At 35.2% G+C, this 17,623-nt stretch overlaps 1 protein-coding gene across 2 annotated transcripts; it reads right to left on the minus strand.

The window, feature by feature from the left end:
- Positions 1–1,900: 1,900 nt before the first annotated feature.
- Positions 1,901–15,722, minus strand: MCTS1 (MCTS1 re-initiation and release factor). 2 transcript variants are annotated; one of them, XM_006189361.3, is made up of 6 exons: positions 15,381–15,722; positions 13,901–14,053; positions 13,268–13,365; positions 10,377–10,510; positions 7,928–7,995; positions 1,901–7,161 (listed from the first exon to the last, which is right to left on the minus strand). In XM_006189361.3, the coding sequence occupies exons 1-6, from the start codon at positions 15,389–15,391 to the stop codon at positions 7,080–7,082; spliced, it is 546 nt and encodes a 181-aa protein (XP_006189423.1). In that variant the 5' UTR covers positions 15,392–15,722; the 3' UTR covers positions 1,901–7,079. The 2 variants fall into 2 exon arrangements, with proteins under 2 accessions (XP_006189423.1, XP_006189422.1); XM_006189360.3 differs by lacking the exon at positions 15,381–15,722 and adding an exon at positions 14,755–14,861.
- Positions 15,723–17,623: the final 1,901 nt, after the last annotated feature.

Genomic DNA, 17,623 nt, shown 5'->3' on the forward strand with positions numbered 1-17,623 from the left:
TTCCCCACCTACCTTTTGGATGAATTGATTGTCACAAAGCAGCTGCTAGCTCTGCCTTTGCACATTACACTCTATACTCTCATCTCCCCACTTACTCACCCTCCCCCTTGTATCATCTTGTGAAAAAATCCAGCAAAGGCTTCTAAATGGCATAACCTTTAAATGGTCACAAATCACTTAGCTTGCAGGTGACTAATAATAAAAGTTCAGGACTAAGTCCAATTTCAAAAGATTTTCCCAGGACACCCTGCTGATGAAGAGAGAAATAGAACATTCCTTCAGAAGCACACTGTGCAAGCAGCCCACTCTTACCACGTTCTAATCCTACCCAAATTTTCCCACTGTGGAACAGAGGCTTGGCCAACTTACACTTCTCTCCAATTGCCCATAGACAAAAGATGGTGATGTGACTGTGGGCTGAGGTTAATTAACATTTTATGAAATATGAGATTTTCTGCAAAACAAGATTTGCAATCAGGGAGACCTAGGTTCAAATCCCAGTTCTGACATTTATTAGCAATGTATCTTCAGGAAAGTTATACAACCCTTCTGGAGCCTTAGTTTTCTCATTTGTAAAATGAGAATTAAAATCTACCTCACGGGATAGTCATAAGGATTAAGCAAGATAAATAAGTTGAGCTTGTGCGTATAGTAGATGCTCAAGGAATGTTATTTCCCTTTCCCTCTGACCCATTTGAACAAGTTTAACTAGCACTTTACACATTTAAAATGTATCAATCCTTTTTATTAAATATCTTTCTGGTAAAATATTAAAATATTGATGTGAATAACAGCTGGTATTGAATATTCAAATCCACAAGGGAACTCCTTAATTAATAGTTCTAAGATAACATCTGTATATTGAATCTGTGCCATGCAATAAAACAGCTCTTCCTCAAGCAGCTTTTTTATAAAGTAAATATTTTTTAAGAAGAAATTTGGAAGTTGCTTTTAAGATCATTAACTTAGAACATGTTCCCCTTCCACAGCAAATTAGGTATTATTGGAGCCGAAATCACCCAAATCAGTATGGTTTCTGTCTCCTCACACTTTAATCAAGATGCTTCTCTTTATATCGACAAAAAAAACTCTGCTTAAGTGAGACTCTTGCATCCCCAGTAAATGCATCTAGGCATTTGGTACTTGAGAGGAAATTGGGTTTGACAACACCCAGAAGCTAATGAGGCCATGTGCCTACTCTCAGACTTCTGCATTTGGGAGCAAGAAAGTGGAATTACTTTGTGGACTCCTTTCAGAACATTTTACAAAATATAAAATTTTAACCTTGTAAAACAAACACAAAATAAATAAGTGCAGTATAAGTGTTCAAGTTTTTACTACATTTTACCTCTTACTATTTTTTAAACAGTATAAAGCATTGCCAGTGAAAAATAGTTTCCAGTCACGTGCTTTTTCAAAAGCTATTTAGGAGATAGACATTAATTTGAAGGGTTAGATTGCTGTTATCCCACTAAATGAAACTCTTTCTACTCTGTATTCAAATGCATTTCAGGTTGAACTTTCTTAAATCTAAAATGCTTACACAAGCAAACTTTAGAAAGATCTTAGTCATGCAAAAGCATACTTTTTCCTAATCCTGGATAAGTCAACTCTCTAAGAAAGCTGTCCAGAGCCTACAGGGCACAAAGGACTCTCCTCTCATCCTCCTCACCCTGCCCAATTTAATCCAGATGTTTAAGTGAACAGTGAATTTTGGCTTTAAAAAATGAATTCTGAATGAGGCAGCATTAGAACTGAAGAAAATAGCATTCAGACTAAGAAGTGCATACAACATCTTTCAGATCATGGGAAACTAAAAATTTGTTAAAAATCCGGTATGCAGAAACACATTTCACGCCCCACTGATAGAGAAACAAAACTAGAAGAAAGTGCATGCTGCTTTTTTTTTTTTTTTTTGTCCTTTGAGTTGGGAGTGATGACACAGGGGAAGAGGTGGAGGGCAGGCTGTGAGGGGGTTCACATCAGATGCCCACAGCATGCTGCTTTTAAAAGTTGTCTCAAATTTAAGCTCATTCAAGGGCTATTAATAGTATCAATCTAACATGCAGTTTCATCACAAAATCATCTTATTGGTTTGCAAGTTTCCAAGCCTTAGGGCTTCATCATGCATCAGTATAGGACAATCCTAGCATTTGGGGACAAAGACAGAAAGTGTCCCCATTGGAAACAGAAGTTGGTAAGAATAAAAATGGATTGCCCAACCTTGAAAGTCTCCCCAGTATGGCTTTCCTTGAGACAAAAAGGTAACTGAATTTGATTTGTATTCAAGGCATATGTTTGGAGAAATGGCACTTTCTCTAGGCAAGTGTTTAAATGATTTATTGCTTAAAACACAGACTTTTGCTCACATGCTTGTGAAAATCAGAAGAAATTACTTATTTCACCATAGATTAAAAGAAAGTTAATAGTTATCATGGACAATCAAGTCTTGTGATAAAACACTAAAAGTAAATCTTTGTACATTTTAAACTTAGGGTTTCCCCCCCATGATAAAGTTTTGAGAACATTTACAATGAACTTGAAGGGAGTGAAGTAAATGATTATGCCTTAGAAGTGCCCTATATTCACATATTGGCTAAAATTAAAGTATTTTAAAATTGGGGAATGGAACAAGAAGAGCAATAAAAACTATGATGTGGAAATCATGATTTGTTTTATTTTTAAAATGAGATTAAAAATTTTGAATATAGAAGATAATCCATTTAACTAGAATTAGACAATAGTAAGGCATATCATTCTCTGTAACAACCAGAGCTTTAAGTAGAATTATTTCACTAATTGATCTCTTGTTTCTCAAATTGTTCAGGGATAAAATCTGGTGTTTAATTTTTCACTCCAAGAGGCAAATATTAATAGTACTAATTAGCTTAGATTTTTTAAAATGTATTTTTCCTCCCCGTGACCTGTTCTAATGAACATGATATTATTAGGATAAATTCCAGTAAATCATCTCCCATATCTCTTTCCATATATACATTACATTCTCCAAGAGGCCAGCCTCCTAAACCAACCAACCAACCAGTCTTAACAGTCTCAGCATAGATTTTAAAACTGGTTTTCAATCCCGTTCATTCACTCCTATTCTGATGGAGTTGTAGTCCTTTACAAGTACTTAATTAGTTTTAATACAGTATTAAACACATTAATGTTATAGTTCATTATATCTACTCATTCTTTCACCTATTAAAAAAGTATAAAGTATACATACAACATGTAAAAACATATAATACACAGTATACATTTACATGCATCAGTCTCCATGTTGACAGGCATGATTTCTTTAGGAACTATGGCTGAGCGACTAATATATTAAGAATATTATTTAATCTAATTTTTACTGCCTTAATACAATGAATAACATACTAAATATATGTGTTCTGAAGGGCTTTCAAAATATATTTTAATGGCCTAATTCTGCTTGAGAACTCAGAAATGATGGCTATTGACATAGGATGCACACATTTTTTCCTCTCATTATAAATCAGTTTTAGTAGATATTCCTTTAGAAATTGGAAGATTTTGAATTTCCTGAACAGCCTTGAGAGATATATTCTCAAAATTAAGGAACCTAGGTAAACAAAGTTAAAATATTTACCACATTTTGTTTGGGCATACATTCATTTCATATTCCCATTAATAGATAATTGCTACTTTTTTAATATTCTCATGAACAACAAAAAAGTGAAGTATTTATTATAATGAAATACCTCTACAAATTTGGTCATTTGCCATTCTTTTATCTTCTGAAGTACTATGCTTAGAAATACTCTAACCTCAAGTAGCTGATTTTACTTGCAGGGGGAGCTTGGCTGGATATAATCATTGACATGTCATTTGACTTTCTGCTTGGAGACTAACAGAAACTAGAAATGTTCATGGCTACCCCTGTGATAAATCCAGCTGCTTGTTTTGGGTCCAGAATATATTTAAGAAAAAAAAAAAGGAAAATGCAGCTGCCAACAGAATACCACCAAACCACTATAATAGTCAGCTAGAAGAGGGCTGATCTGGCCTTTATATTACTGCACAATGGGACAACCATCTGAGCTGGAATACTGAATTGCAACTCTAAGACATCTGGATTTTTTTAACCTCACATTGGATACAATCTATGGAATATTTTTATATTTTGTTCATGTATAATTTACAAATTTTGATGACTGAAATTAGAAAAGTATTAGTAACTTCCTACTGGCTTTATAAATTGGTATTGGGCTATTACCATTACCCAAATTTTTTCAAATGTAAATTTACTCACTAGACTGGAAGCTCCTTAATGGCAAAGGTCACTAGTGTATTATTCATCTTTGTGCCACACACCTAAAACCTAGATGTTCAATAAAAGTCCACTGAGCTGAACTAACCTTGGCTGAGTAAAAGTGTATCAGATACACAAAAATGGCTAGATTGTCAGTTGGCTTGACACAAAATTAATTCTGAAATTGAGAATAACTGAAGACACACTGCCTGTAAGAAAACAGGCTCTCCTTGTATTCCTACTCTAAGGAATGTGGGTAAACTAAGTTTCCTTTAAGCATAGTGCATAAAGAGACTGAGCTATCTGCTAGTTTAACCTCTGAATTGGCTTCCCTGCGTGACCTAATAACATTTAGAACCTGAACAGGCTCCCACGTGCAGACTGACACCCCTGATTAACTCTGTGACCTGAGGCCTCAGACCCAGCGGAAGCAGGAAACATACGTATTTAGTCCACATTACCAAGGCAACAAAGTCAATATACCTGGACACAGTAGAGAAACAAGCACAGATGATGCTGAATATCTTTAAAGTGTTCCCTACACCCCCCGTAACAGTCGTTAGAAATGTGGATAAATTATTTCAGAAATCAGGCAATTAAAACTTCTCTAGTATGTTGTGTGTGCTTTGTTTTTCATTGCTAACACTCCATAGCCAATCTTGGTCATTAACATTGTCTTAATACCAAAATTAAAGGTTCAAAGTTTCGTTTTGACATAAATGACTTAAATATTCTCTTTTTAAGATTATAAAGCGTTGAATAGGGTGCCTCTCCCCTAAATGGGGAGACATCTAAATTTGAAACTAGTAAGTCAGCATAAAAGAGACTATCTGTTGAAGAAACCTACCCTCAAAGATAATTTATAATTGTGTTACTGGTGAGATTATTTATACTTTTATCTACCAGGAATAAATAATACAATATAATAATATGGTAAGTCATAGAATATAACCATCATAACAAAGGAAAATATTCTACATAGAACTTAAAAAGGACATAGGAAGTAAAATATCAGGGCACCTCTCTGGGCTATAGGAAAGAAAGATTTTGGCAGACATAAGCATTCTAATTAATGATGAAGCAGGAAAAATTCTCCAAGCCTTACCCCAGCCCAGATTAAATATTCCCCCCAAATTACCAACCTTCCTTCACTCGTATCCATGTTCACCAAGAAACTTCCTGTTTACTGATTGTTTCCCCTAAGCAGATGTATCACCATAAATTAATACATTTACATTCTAACGTGGGAATCTCCAAGTCTTACAGGTTTTGTTAGTGGGAAATAGTTTTTCAATCTGAGTCAGACCCTGGATCTCTACCCTTCACCTATACTGTATCTTGGGAAGCCCAGCTGCAACAGCCAGCCAAATGGTTTTTCTCTTTTTACTATCCACCCTCACCTTTCTCACCAACTTCTAACTGTAACACAGGTCACCACAATCTTGTGAATGTCTGTATCCATCTGAAAAATAAAATCACATGTCATCTATTTGTAAACAACCAAATGAAGATGGCTGAGACATAGTGTAACAGCAATGTTATTAGGAAGAAAGGCCTGTTTTTACTTATATAAATTCATAACCATTCATTTAACTCTCAAAACAGCTGACTATTCTTACTGAAGTAGGTCCAGGGCCTTCATATGCCACTTATGATAGGTGCTACACATTCTTTAGGGAATACTGTGGGGACCCAAATCTGGAAGTTATAGGCATCTGTGTAGTATGATTTTACCCAGCTTCAAGAGAGGGCATTAAATAAATTGAACCTGAATCTGATCAAGCCTATCTGTTTACAGGCTATCCAGGGGCATAAAAACAAGTTAAATTACTTTATGGTGATACAATCAACAAAATCCAGAATGTGGGAGGAAACTCTGTAAGACAAAACAACTAGAATTTCTTAAATAATTAATTTAAAGAAGGTAGAACTGATAGATTAAAAGAGACTTAAATAAGTAACAACCAAATGCAATATATGGACTGTGTCAGATACCAATTTCAAGCAAACCAACAGTTAAAAAAAATTAAAAAGAGAAACGGTTAAGTCCATTTGTCACACATTTGAACACAGTCCAGATATTTGACCATATTAAGAAACAGTTAAATTTTTTAGGTGTGATAATGATATTGTGGTTATGCTTTTTTAAAAAACACTTATCTTTTAAAGATACATATCAAGGTAATTATGGGTGAAATGATATACCTGGGATTTGCTTCAAAATAATCAGGGAGTAGGGTGGGAAGAAGTTGAGTGAGACATAGATAAATAATACTGGCCATGAATTAAAACTGGGTGATGGATACAGAAAAGGTCCATTATACTGTTCTCCCCATACTTCTGTATATGTTCAGAATTTTCCATAATGAAAAGTTAAACAACACAAACAAAAAACACACAAAAGAGAAGGGACACTTCTAGGTGCCCTGGGGTAATGGGATAAAAATCCCAATCTAGCTTCCAGCCCCATTAAGTAGTCAGATTCTCTGCGGGATCAGCCACACACTGGCAAGTTCACTTACTGAGTCTTGCCCTTCATCTTACATCATTAGCCTAAGAAAGAACATTAAGTTGTCTGAGTTTGGTTACTTACCAGATACCTTTTAATGTCTAAGTTTGTTACCCAAATTTAGCTGGAGTTTAAGAAAAACTAAAATAATCTTTGAAGCTAACAGAAGTTTAGCATCTGTTTAATTTATTCAGCATAACCACAGAGGTATTATCTTCATGCTGTGACACAGACACAAACACAGATACAGCACAATATCCATATTTAGCCCAAGCACATTCCTTCTGAGGCTCATTTATATGTCTTCATATGCCACAGCCCATCATTTAAATAATGGATATTTTCAATGCCAATTCCTTTGTTGACTTTCTCACTGCAGAAGGAATAAAGCACATAAACATATTGTTACGTATTTCTATAGGCCTACTCATGGTAAATATAATTCAGGGTGCACTGCTATTTTCCAATTATTGAGCCACATGTAGGAAATTTATTTATATTACACTAACATTATCATCTATATTAAACTACATTACTCTGCTGCAGTTAATGTCTTAAAGTGATTCTAGTGATCTAACTAGTGGGTCTACAGAAACAGATTAATGATGTCACCATACCAGGAGAATATCAAAGTGTTATAATTAGCTCTGAAATAAAATTAGTAGGAATAATTTAATCAGATGAGTTGCAATGTTTTTAAGTATATTGACTATATTTTGGCAACATATCTTTAATATTTCCTTAATATTTTACACCACCAGGTCAAAATAATAAGATGAATACAGTGTGGTGCTGAATTACGTCACTGTTTTAAAAACTAGCAGCCAAACATCTTTCCCCACACCTAATTTAAATCACACTAAATTTAAAAGTTCCTAAAGTACCACACACATATATATAAAACAGCTGTATTGGCACACGGGTTCTTTTCAGAGTGCTTAAGAAAGAACGCAATCCCAGAGATAAAATCGGTTTCAATGGCTTCTTTAGTGCTAGGAAAAATCAGAAATGAGGCTTCTATGCTTAAATATTTGTAAGATGTGGTATGAATGAGAGCAAATTTCACCTGTAATTCTGATGCTTCCTGCATAAGTTACCTATATCTCAAAAGCTAAGAGGGCCTAATGTGAGAAACTTACATATCTTCTGCAGACATCTTCATGACTCCAACACACAGAGCATGCTGTTTTCCTTCTGCCATGATTGCCTGAAAACACACAGCTAAGAAAACTATTTATCAATCGAAATAGTTTGGAGAGGGGATGTCATGTTACTACTTAAGCCACTTTGAAACCAATTTGCATCCTCGCCTAGACCATTAACTCCTTGAGGGCAGGGACCTAGCAGAATCTATGGGCACACTGCAAAAACTCAATAAATGCTAAATGAATGAATCTAATCACCATTCTTGGTCTTTAAGTCAAATGTTAATACTATATAACCCAATGCCAACAAAAGGAGAAGAGGAAGAAGATGACATGCAAAAAAGGAGATAAAATTTCTTGCATATAAATATTAAAACTGAAATAAATATCAGTTGTTCTAGTGCTTTAATCACTAAATGGTGGCTTTATATAAAGGACACATTAAAACAATAATTATATATCCAATCTATCTTTAAGAGCCCGGTGTAAGTTTCAATCTATCCAGAATAACCAGAATGTTCTTGGTTATCATTTGAAGTGTCTAGAATGTTAAATACTGCAGTACATTTTTTTTTAAAAAAGTAAAGCTTCAAGGGTATACAGTATCTCTCTGTATGAGTATTGCAACTTTCAAAAATTCTACAATTACTTCAAAATAAAGATTATTTTAAAAGTAAACGCTAGATACTAGGAAAATTTTCCACTTAAGGGAAACTCCAGAACTATAAACTTAAAAAACTTAAACAAATCATAAACACAAAAGGTAACCTGTCCTCACAGATTACTTTTCTCCATTGGTGTTCAATTCATTCATTCATTCAGTGTTCCACAAATATTTGAGCACCTATTATATGACCAGTATCTATGTCAATACAAACTGTTCCTAAGATATAAACATACAACTTACACTACCCCTTAGATATAACTGCCACAAGAGAGGACACCCTCCTTTTGAGCACAGGACACACTCTTAAACTCACCCTACTGGCCTTCCCACTCCACAGTGATTTCCCTATTCCTACCAAGTATGGTTCCTTTTCTCAATGAGAAGCAAATGGCCAGATCTATGATAAACAAGAAGATGCCTTCCTGTCCAGACTAGTTAACAAAAAACTATTTAATCTAGCAGTTTGAGTTTTTTGAGATCAAGCTATCCATTCTCATTGCTTGGCTCTGCAGTAAACCTTTCTCTGCTCCAAACTCCTATGTTTTGGTTTGTTTGGCCTCACTGTGCATCAGGCATATGAACTTGCATTTGACAACAGATGCAGCCCTTGAGCATTGTCTCCAAGTTAATGATCCCACAAAGTTGGAGAAGATGGGTAGCTGGGGAAGAAAGAACAAAGTTGCTCACTATGGAATGATTTTAAAATGTCATCTTACTGACAGGAGGGTATGAAGTAAGCAGTCTTGACTACAGTCTGTACTGATTTCAACTCTTTATGGTAAATAAATATTCCCTATCTTTATATTTTCTTCTTATTTTATGTGAGTTTTTACTTGCCCCTCTCTTGGCCAAGAAAAAGAAAAGAAAAGAAAAAAAAGAAAAAGAAAAAGAAAAGAAAAGAAAAGAAAGGAAGGAAGGAAGAAAGAAAGAAAGAAAAAGATTTTTTTAAACTGTCAGACTGTCAGTTTTCCTGAACACAGATATAGTATCCCCACCTCCGCCCTTTGTGTTCCCATCAATTTTAGTTCACTGTTACGCAGAACATTTTCTCCTTTTTGGTCATCAAGATGATAATTCATCACTGGGTTTCATGTTCACAAATAAACTGAGGGAAAAAAACTATTTAATCTAGAATATAACTGAAACAGCACTGCAGAAATAGAAATAATGCAGAATTATTCAGCTACATCATGTGCTGAATAGATCCTTAAGGACTGTCTGCAGCTTTAACATTTCTCCTTGAGAAAACATATTCTGAGGCCCAAACAGCCAACTTAAAAATGAACTTTTATTTTAAAATAAAAGTTGGGGATTGCCAATATTTCCTACTACTCACTTCTAACATTCTACCTGGTGCCTAAGATCTTTTCCCTTTTGAGTGCTTTTACTCCAGTGTATCTAGGGTAAGTCAAACGTAAAAGTAGCAGTATGATGTCCAAATAAGAGATCCAATCACATCATATATATCCTCTCCATTAAAAATCAATAGTTTTATACTGGATCCTGCACCTAATAACATTGGGCCTAACTGAGCTGAAATGTAGCTGGGACCCTTTCATTACTTGTTCTCATTTAACTTCTAAAATGGGACATAATTTAGCCTCAAGAAATAATGTTGCTTCCCACATCTTCAAATGTAACCAAAAAAGCATGAGACAACAGTAACAGTAATCTCCAAAAAAGTACATCTAATGTTCTCTTAGATGGTAGATCTTTCAGTAATAACAAGAATACAATGAACACATTTTTTCAACAGTTACAGCCTGGGAAGGATACAACAATCGTATCTACTGCAGCAGGGTAAAGTTTAGCTCCAGGAGAAGTTAAGCCTGGACACATGATATTTGCTCCACTGAGTACAAATTTGATGGCTCCCTTATCAACCTGCTGGTGTGGCAGGATAAAAGGATCTAGAAGAAAAGAAATACATTATATAAGTTAATAAGACTAATGACTCAACAGGAAAAGCAAAGGACATCAACAAATATTTCCCCAAACTGCAGTACTCTGATGGATGTAAAATGAAACTGAAACACCCTCCTTCACCTATCAAATTGATATATATTTTTAAGTAATTTCCGATGCTACCAAAGAGTGTAGGAAAATTGACTTTCCCATATACTACTAGAAGGCTTATAAATGGGTACAACCTTTCTTTAGGACTACTTGGCAACATGTACCAAGAGTCTTGAAAAGGTCAAACTCTTTGACTCAGTAATTCTACTTTTAGGACTTTATCCTAAGAAAAAAATGAGAGATGCACAATATATTTAGGTAGAAAGATATTCATTACAGTACTAATATTTATAATAGAAATAAAGTAGAATCAACCTAAAGGTCCAATAATAAAGTAAGAGCTAAATGACTTACGGTATGTCTAAAAATATCTATATAATAGAACCATGTTTGGAGAATATGTAATACCCCAAGAAGTGTTCATAATATATCTTAAGTGAAAAAAGCAGAATAAAGAACTGCCAAAAAGATCAGTGGTTGCTAAGGGCTGGAGGAGAGGGGGAGGTGGGAGGGATAAATAGGTAGAGCACAGAGGATTTTTGGAGCAGTGAAACTATTGTGTAAGATACTATAACAGTGCATACATGACATTATGCAATTGACAAAACCCACAGAATGTACAACACAAAGAATGAACCCTAATGTAACTATGGACTTTGGTTAATTATAATAATGTATCAATATTGGTTCATCAATTATAAAAAATGAAGCACACCAATGCAGGATGTTAATAATAAGGGAGGCATAGGAAGGAAGTATATGGGAACTCTGTACCCTCTGTTCATTTTTTTTTCTGTAAACCTAAAACTACTCTAAAAAAGTCAACTAATTAAAAAAAACTATATAACAAAGAGCCCAATTTAAAAAGGAAAAAATTATACATTTACATATCTGCACACACACAGACATACACACACAATACAGGAAATAACTGGAAGCACACTGACATATTAAGGGTGGTTATCTCTATGTCATGGGAATACAGGTGATTTTATTTCTGTATTTTCCAAATCTCTAGAATGAACATGCATTCCTTTCCTTTCATAATCTTAAAAAATGTATTTGTGTGTTTACTAATAATTTATAACCTAACAATTAAATAATCTCTGAAAGATTTAAAACAATAACTGTGAGAAAAACTTTTTGGCCTCTCAGGGCTCTCTAGGAATAACAATAATTGGTAAATGTATTCACTTTAATGTCTTACCACTAGCCCTTCCACTAGTCAGAGAACAAATAAGTCTTTTTCCTATCAATACTAGAAACTAAACATCTCACTGGAAGAAAGAAATGTGAATGAATGAATGTGCTTAAAAGCCATAATTTTTTCTAGATTTCCATCCACTTTAATATCTGCCCTTTAATAATAATGATGATGATAATGATGACGATGACCCTGACCATGACAATGACGATAAGTAGTAGTAGTGGTCATTTATTGAATAGCTACATTGTAATAATGGCTATGGTATGTTGAGCACTTACTATGTTGCAGGCATTGTTAGGTGCATTATAAGTGTGTTACTAACTCATTTAAGCCTTACAACCAGGGGAGATGTAATATACAATTGTCTCCATTTTTAAAGATAAGGAAACAAGACTTAAACAGGTTAAGTGATTTGATAAAAGTGACTTGTACTGAGAATTGAGCCCAGATCTGCCTAACTCCAAGTTCACATTTTTAACCACTATATTATCCTGCTTCCTGCACAAGAATAACTTTAAGATGTTCTAAAAGGTTGGTTCCCAGCAAAATATTATTAAATAGGAACATCTTTTTCTTCCAACTTATTGTAAAAATGCTTAACATATAGAAAAACTGGAAGAATAGTTCAACAAACACCAGGACACCGTCTTAGATTCAACAATTGTTCATTAACACTTTGCTGTATTTGCTTTATCTCTTTCTATTTATGCACACGCCTTTTTTTCTTCACCATTTGACATTTCAGAAATAATGCTTCACCATAAATAAGCACACGTGCCAGATACATACTGACTTGAAAGGCAGAAATTTTACTTCACAGTTGAAAAATTCTCATGCATCAGGATTGCATCTTCCTTTGGGTTTTCTTTTGTAATGTACTCAATCTAACAACATGCAAATGTGGGTATGTAATAAACATTATTTTGTTTCTTAATACCTGAACATGGCACTCAACTAACAATAACTAGGTCTCCCACAATTAGCCCATACTTTCCCTTAGATAGAATTATCTCTGTGAGGCAAATCTGGAAACAAATTTAAAAGAAAATGTTCACAGCACTTATCACAGTTTGTGAATATATATTTGTGTAATCATCTAATTGTTGTCTATTCTTCCAACTTGACTATTAGCTTCTTAGGACAGGGATCATGTCTGTCTTTGCTTCCTATCACATTCTCAGAACCTAGCTCAGTGCCTGGCACAAAGTTCAAAATATATTTGTTGAATGAATGAATGAATGAATGCTCTTCCTTGAGCTTTCTGGAATGCATAATGAGAGAATCTGTATTTTTCAGATTTGCCACAAGATGGGGAGGGGGATTCATTTTAGTTTTATATTCCATGTAACCTAGTACTCATAAATAAGTTAACTACCAGAAGTCATGTTCAACTCCTTTTGTGCCTTTCTATATCCCCAAATACATATTTTCTATCAAGACTTACATTTGTGAAGTAATCTTAGGGTTGGATAAAAAGGCCCTTCTCTTTGTCTAAAAAATAGTAACTCTCCATTTACTGTAAGGATTTCTATATGTTCATGGCTGTAAGACAAATGTCACAAAGTACCAAATTAGATATTTTCTTTCAAAAATGAATATGCCAAACATCCTTTAAGTAATGTATAATATGAAACATGCATATATAGAGAAAGTGTAGCTTTTTAAAAATTTTTTTCAATAGAGGCTAAAAAAAAGAAACACTGTTTAAACTATTTTATCTATCTTACTAGTCCAGTAAACAAAAAAAGAAAAATATGACTTGCTACAATTTTATTTCACATTTCATTATTTTAACTTTATTGTTAGATAATTAATAAAACAAATCTCTAAAGCACAAACCAAAAGAAATCCAACTCTGAATGAAAACATTTAATTAACTCTTTAATAAAACAATCAGTACACAAAGCCACATTGTTCACAAACATAAAAAAATCTGAAAATACAAATATTCATAAGCTTAAGTTACTCGTTTAAAGTAGATAAACATAATGTGAAAATAATTACATTTATTATGAGTGCAATCTAATCATAAATAGTCAGCTACTCTGAGCTTTACACAGAAAAAAAAAAGACTTACCATCGCACTATTTTGACAGGATCTTTCTTAGGCATGATTTGATTAAGCCATGGTTCAATATCTGGAAATTGCTCTATCAATTGGTTCTTAATACCCTTTATAACTGAAGTTTTCAATTGGATGCAGTTGGACACATTTTCTTTTTCATCAAATCTGCCAAATGATTTTTGCAAGGAAAAAAAGGGTATTTCTAAGAAAACGTAACAGAATAGCTAAAGGTCTTGTTAAATTTTTATGAAATAAACTGTTTTTTAAAATACTACTCCCGGGGGAGGAGGGGGTTATAGCTCAGTGGCAGACTGCATGCCTAGCATGCACGAGGTCCTGGGGTCAATCCTCAGTACCTCCATTAAATAAATAAATAAATAAATAAATAAATAAACCTAATTGCCCCCCCCCAAACAACAACAAAAAAAAGATTTTTAAGTTAAAAAATATGTTAAAAAAATACTATTCCCCTTTTATTCTGTCCAGCACAAAACCAATGTCTTAATGCAATATTAAAATAAACTGTCATATATACAGAATTAGCAGGGGGAGGATATGAGGCATATTTCACAGTATAATCTGTAATCAGCTACACATATGCCTTTCCTGGAAAATCTTACTCAGTTCTACCCAGGAAGAAACACATTCCTACCTATAACAAAACCTGTGTGAAAAAATAAAAGCAATACAAAACAAAACAAAAATACCCTCAAGCGTTGAGATACAAAAGACCAACCCAAATAGAACACAGAAAATCAGCCTCTTCTAAGCTATGTAATCTACTGAGATTTTTTTTTATGTGATGACGATGATGGTATTTAAGATACCTATTTATTTTTGCTCAAAATGTCATGCACAAAACCCACCTTCCTTTGCCCATGTTCCCCCTTTGTCTTTGGCGTCTACTAAATCTGGAAGGCAAACCCACTAGGTAGGTTCCCAAAGAATTTTTGTCTTCCTTACACTGAATAGCCTATGGAGGAATCACGCGATTTTCAAGACAAGGTTAATCTGGCAGCTAGGCAATAGGTATGACAGGCCGCTTGCTTCCTGTCACCCAGACTCCTTCACTCCCATGACCCAGGAAGTCAAGCCTTCCCTTATTCAGTTCATAACTAATAACCACATGGCAGTGAGTGCAGCACTCTCCTCTCAGATAAAGAGGATATGCCCCCAAATCACAGTGCAAGGATGTGATTGGTAGAACCCTAGCAATGCAGATAGGATAGGGAGAGGGGGCAAAAGAGAAAGAGTAGTAAGGAGAAAGAAAATGAGAGTGGGAAGACCGAAACCCGATTGAGGATTAGGGTTGAAAAGCTTAAAAAAGTATTGCCAAGTTGCGAGTGAGAGCGTAATACTATAGAAAACCTTAGGGAAGTAAGGATGGCAGGGTCGGGGCAGAGAGAAAGAGGATCTTTGCTCTCGCCCTCTTCCCCACCCCCACCCCCACCGTTTTTGTGAGCAGCCGATGGAGGCCACAGCATGTCCTTACTTCTTGAACATGATCCAAGGTGAAGGGGGTGACGATAGGGAAGGGCCTGAAATGGGGAAATACTGAATTAGAAAGGGGCCGGCAGATCCCCTTACACGAGTAAGGCCGGCACTGACAGTCGGAGCAGTTGTCGTTCTCCGGAAAGGGAGACAGCCGGCCGCACTTTACGGTTCTCGGTGAAATTTGACTACTTCCGCTCCTCTAAACACGTCGGCGGTTTTGCCGGCCCTTTTTGGGTTACCGATCCCTATCCAGAACGGGTAGCTAAAAGGGCGGGACTTGAGAAGGAAGAGATAGAGCCATCATTCTAGTACCAGGAAGAGAAGAATGGAGGGGGCGGGGCAATCAATCAAGGCAGTGTTTAAAGCTGTTGCGTCACTACGGGCTCCTCAAAGGGTCAAGATTCTCTCGTTTTTCGTTGCTCCCTACTGTTAACTTAGACAATGTTTTAGTGGGAGTGGATTTTGTTCCCTAAGACAACTGAATGGATTAGTGCTTACAGCGTGAACCTAGGTAGTCCTCATGACGTCATGTTAATGTTCTCGTGGGCTTGCCAAGTTTAGCAAATAAAAATACAGGACACCCTGCACAGGACATAAGGATTTCAGATAAACAATGAATACTTTTTTTAGCATAACTATACCTCAACCAATATTTGGGACATACTTATACTTAAAAAAAAATTGCTGCCTGAATTTAATTGGGCGTCCTGTATTTTAATCTGTCAACCGTATTCGCTGGCCACAGTGAGGTGACCCCATAGAATTATTCACTAGGTTGTTGTCCCCTGCCTCACCACATAGCTCTAAGTTGAGCTATAAATGAAGAGAGGTACTTACCTTGAATGATAGAATTGCCTCTAGGTGGTCAATACTAGACTACTCTGATTGGAGAGATAACAGCTAAAGAAACACGTTTTTACTTATTTTTATAGGAGAGTGAATAAAGGGTTTGATCAGCAAAGAAAGCATAGAAAAATACAAAACCTAAACAGGCACTACCCAGGCTGTGGGGTGGGTGTGCACTGATCTGTAAAACAAATACACCAGTCTCTCCAAGGAGCAAATGCTCTAGTCTATATTGGGGAGATGGGTGCTTGGAGCAATCATAGTAAACGATATTATGTGTTTGAATTGTACAACTAACTCATCTTGCCTTGATTCTATGGTATCAACAATATTCTGATTATAATTTAGCTCCCCGCAAAGATCTGCCCAGAAGGAATTTGCAATTTTCAAATTACATCCTCGTGAACAATTGTTTGTCTTTGTAAGTTAATAAAATGGCATTCTGTTTTATACATCAGTCTCTTGTGAACGTCCCGAGCATGAATCCGCATTCCCAACATCAATCAACTCTGTAACGTTTAAAATATTGTTTATGAACATGCGAAACTGAAGCCCAAACCCCAGGCTGTAGTTAGTACTACACTGTTAGGCTTATGAAACAGGAGAGCTTTCCTCTCCTGGCAACTCTCACATCACCCTGGGAGCCTGCCATGTAACCATAAATACATTGTAACAGCCATAAGCAATTCATGTTAAGTGGTTTGAGGTAGGTGAAAATAGATAATTTGTATTCAATCTATACATAGTAACACCATAAAGATAACTATATATCCCACTAGTAAATACAATTTAACTTGATGGACCCCCTAAATTAATAAAACCTGGATGGACTTCCTAATTTCTTGCACTTTTTGAGGAACCTACTAATTTTAGACTTACTAAAAAGTATTTTTGAAAAAAGTATTATGCTGACTATTTGCAATGCTAGAAATAATGGCTAACTTTTAATTCTATAAGTATTATAGACTCTATCTTAATTACGACAAATCACACATGCTTGGGAATAGATAGATACATGTGCATACATATTTTAATCCACTTTCATATACTCTGATAATCACAGAAACTGAATCTGAATTATGACAAATGCCAAGTGAGGTCATTAGTATTAATGAGGGAGGTATTTAGTTTTGTTTGTGTGCACTAATACCTTTATTCATAACCCACCTACACATTTACGTAAGTAGGGCCCACTTTTCATTGCAGTGTGTTTCTGGTTTTGCATTGTAAACGGGATCATTATAAAGCAGATTGTTTCCCCAAGTCTATTAATGGGGATTTGCTCCTGACAGAACTCATCTTCAAATAAATTGTTGCTACAACAAACAATATATCATAAAAGAAGAATACCTCAAAATAAATTTCTCCGAAAACTGAAACAAGGAACTTCATTTA

This window comes from Camelus ferus, chromosome X (assembly GCF_009834535.1).
Source record: "Camelus ferus isolate YT-003-E chromosome X, BCGSAC_Cfer_1.0, whole genome shotgun sequence".
Taxonomy (NCBI): Eukaryota; Metazoa; Chordata; class Mammalia; order Artiodactyla; family Camelidae; genus Camelus; species Camelus ferus.